Genomic DNA, 1784 nt, shown 5'->3' with positions numbered 1-1784 from the left:
CCCGGCGAGGGCAAGAGGCTCAAGATGTCGAGGAATGTAAGTGCTGCTCGGACCGGTCCTGCCGTTACTCCGCGCTGCGTGGGGCGGTCCCCTGGGTCGGCCCGTTCCCGCTCCGGCCGCTCCCCCGGGTGGCCTGTCTGAGGCGAGGGGCCCTGTGCAGCCCTGGTGCAGCGGAGGGGCCGCTGTCACACCCCGCTTTGCCCCACCAGATGGGCAAAAGGGAAGCTTCACCTCCTGTCTTGGTTACGTGTGCTAATCTGAAGTTACTTTTTGGGTATTCCCCAAAGCCAGCGTAGGTACAGATAAACCGCTGGGCTTTCATGCTTTAATGTGGCTCTGGCTAGGACAGCGATAGCAATTTGGTTTTAAGCTATCTCTTTTTGTTGCTCTAGACGCAATTACTTTAAAGTCTTCAGGCACTTACCACTGGTGAGGTAAAATGTAACTTGTTATTTATAGCTATGTTTTAGCTGGTCTGGAATTCAGCAGTATTGCTCAATTTGTCATGGCCCGAATGTGGGGTGTGGACACCAAACAGGGAACCTAGTGACAGACTGAGGAAAGCTTGAAGGAACGTATTGAACACTATAAAAGCGATTGTTTTTTCCATTAGGCTTGAGTTTTATTTATTGACTGTATTTCTGGTATCAAAAGTGTGATGAGTATGTGTGGGAAAGTTTTGGTCCAAGGTGCTACTCTGTAGAGCAGCAGTATTAACAAAGCGAAAAGACTTATTTTGAAACAGAATGCCTTCCCGTCACACCAATATTGCATTTTTTGGTTTATCTCCAACAGTTCTCTGACACAGGCAGCAGAAAAGAACATGTTAAAATCACAAGTGAGTCCAAACCAGGGTTCCTGGAGAGGCTCAGCGAGACTTCTGGAGGCATGTTGATGGGACTTGTGACATTTCTTCTGTCTTTCTACCTTCTTTTTACCAACGAAGTAAGTGAAATACCGTCAGTGTTTATACACAGCTTTAAAATGTCACTGAGCTGAGGTATCATTTAACTAGTTTTGCATTTATAGGCTTACTAAAGTGATCATGTTAAAGCTTTATTACTTCATCCGTGAGAAGAGGATATTATGTCTGGAGAGTCTGGTGCCCATCCTTGGTATATAACAGAAGAGTAAAATCACTGGGCTACAGATAGTCTTTCTGTAGAACTGAGTGTGGTAGAGACAGTGGCAGTGTGTGATGAGAGGTAAGATCCAAAACTTGTGAGCTGGTGCAGAAACAGATGTAGTATTACTGAAAGAGGGTTGTATGAGCCAGCCACGTTCCAGTCTTCTCTCTTTTCTTGGGATAACATAGGGTCCTCATTTCTGGTGTTGTTATAATTGCGTTAAAGGAATTCACGCTCCATGTTGCAAAATTGAGGGTGTGTGCTGGTTTTAGGTGGGATAGAGTTAATTTTGTTCGTAGTAGCTAGTATGGGGCTATATTTTGGATTTGTGCTGAAAACAGTGTTGATAATGTAGAGATGTTTTCGTTATTGCTGAGAAGTGCTTACACAGAGTCAAGGCCTTTTCAGCTTCTCATGTTCTACCGACTGAGAAGGCTGGAGATACACAGGAAGCTGGGAGGGGGCACAGCCGGGACAGCTGACCCAAAGTGGCCAACGGGATATTGCATACCATGTGATGTCATGCTCAGTGTATAAGCTAGGGGAAAACTGGCTGGGGGACTGCTGCTCGGGGGCTGACTGGGCCTCCGTCCGCTGGGGGGAAGCAATTGTTTTTTTGATTTGCATCCCTTGTCTGTCTTGGGTTTTATTTCTCTG

At 46.3% G+C, this 1784-nt stretch overlaps 1 protein-coding gene across 1 annotated transcript in view; it reads left to right on the top strand.

Moving 5' to 3' along the window:
• The first annotated feature begins 10 nt into the window (after positions 1–10).
• Positions 11–1784, top strand: part of TMEM43 (transmembrane protein 43) — a 13841-nt gene continuing 12067 nt past the window's right edge. The window contains exons 1-2 of the mRNA XM_009582675.1: positions 11–36; positions 796–945. Coding sequence (XP_009580970.1) covers positions 25–36; positions 796–945 — 162 coding nt within the window. The 5' untranslated portion in view covers positions 11–24. The remainder of the gene's footprint in view (positions 37–795; positions 946–1784) is intronic.

This window comes from Fulmarus glacialis, unplaced genomic scaffold, assembly GCF_000690835.1.
Source record: "Fulmarus glacialis isolate BGI_N327 unplaced genomic scaffold, ASM69083v1 scaffold658, whole genome shotgun sequence".
Lineage (NCBI taxonomy): Eukaryota > Metazoa > Chordata > Aves > Procellariiformes > Procellariidae > Fulmarus > Fulmarus glacialis.
The sequence above is the reverse complement of the archived record's forward strand: the minus strand, read 5'-3'. Positions and strand labels throughout refer to the sequence as shown.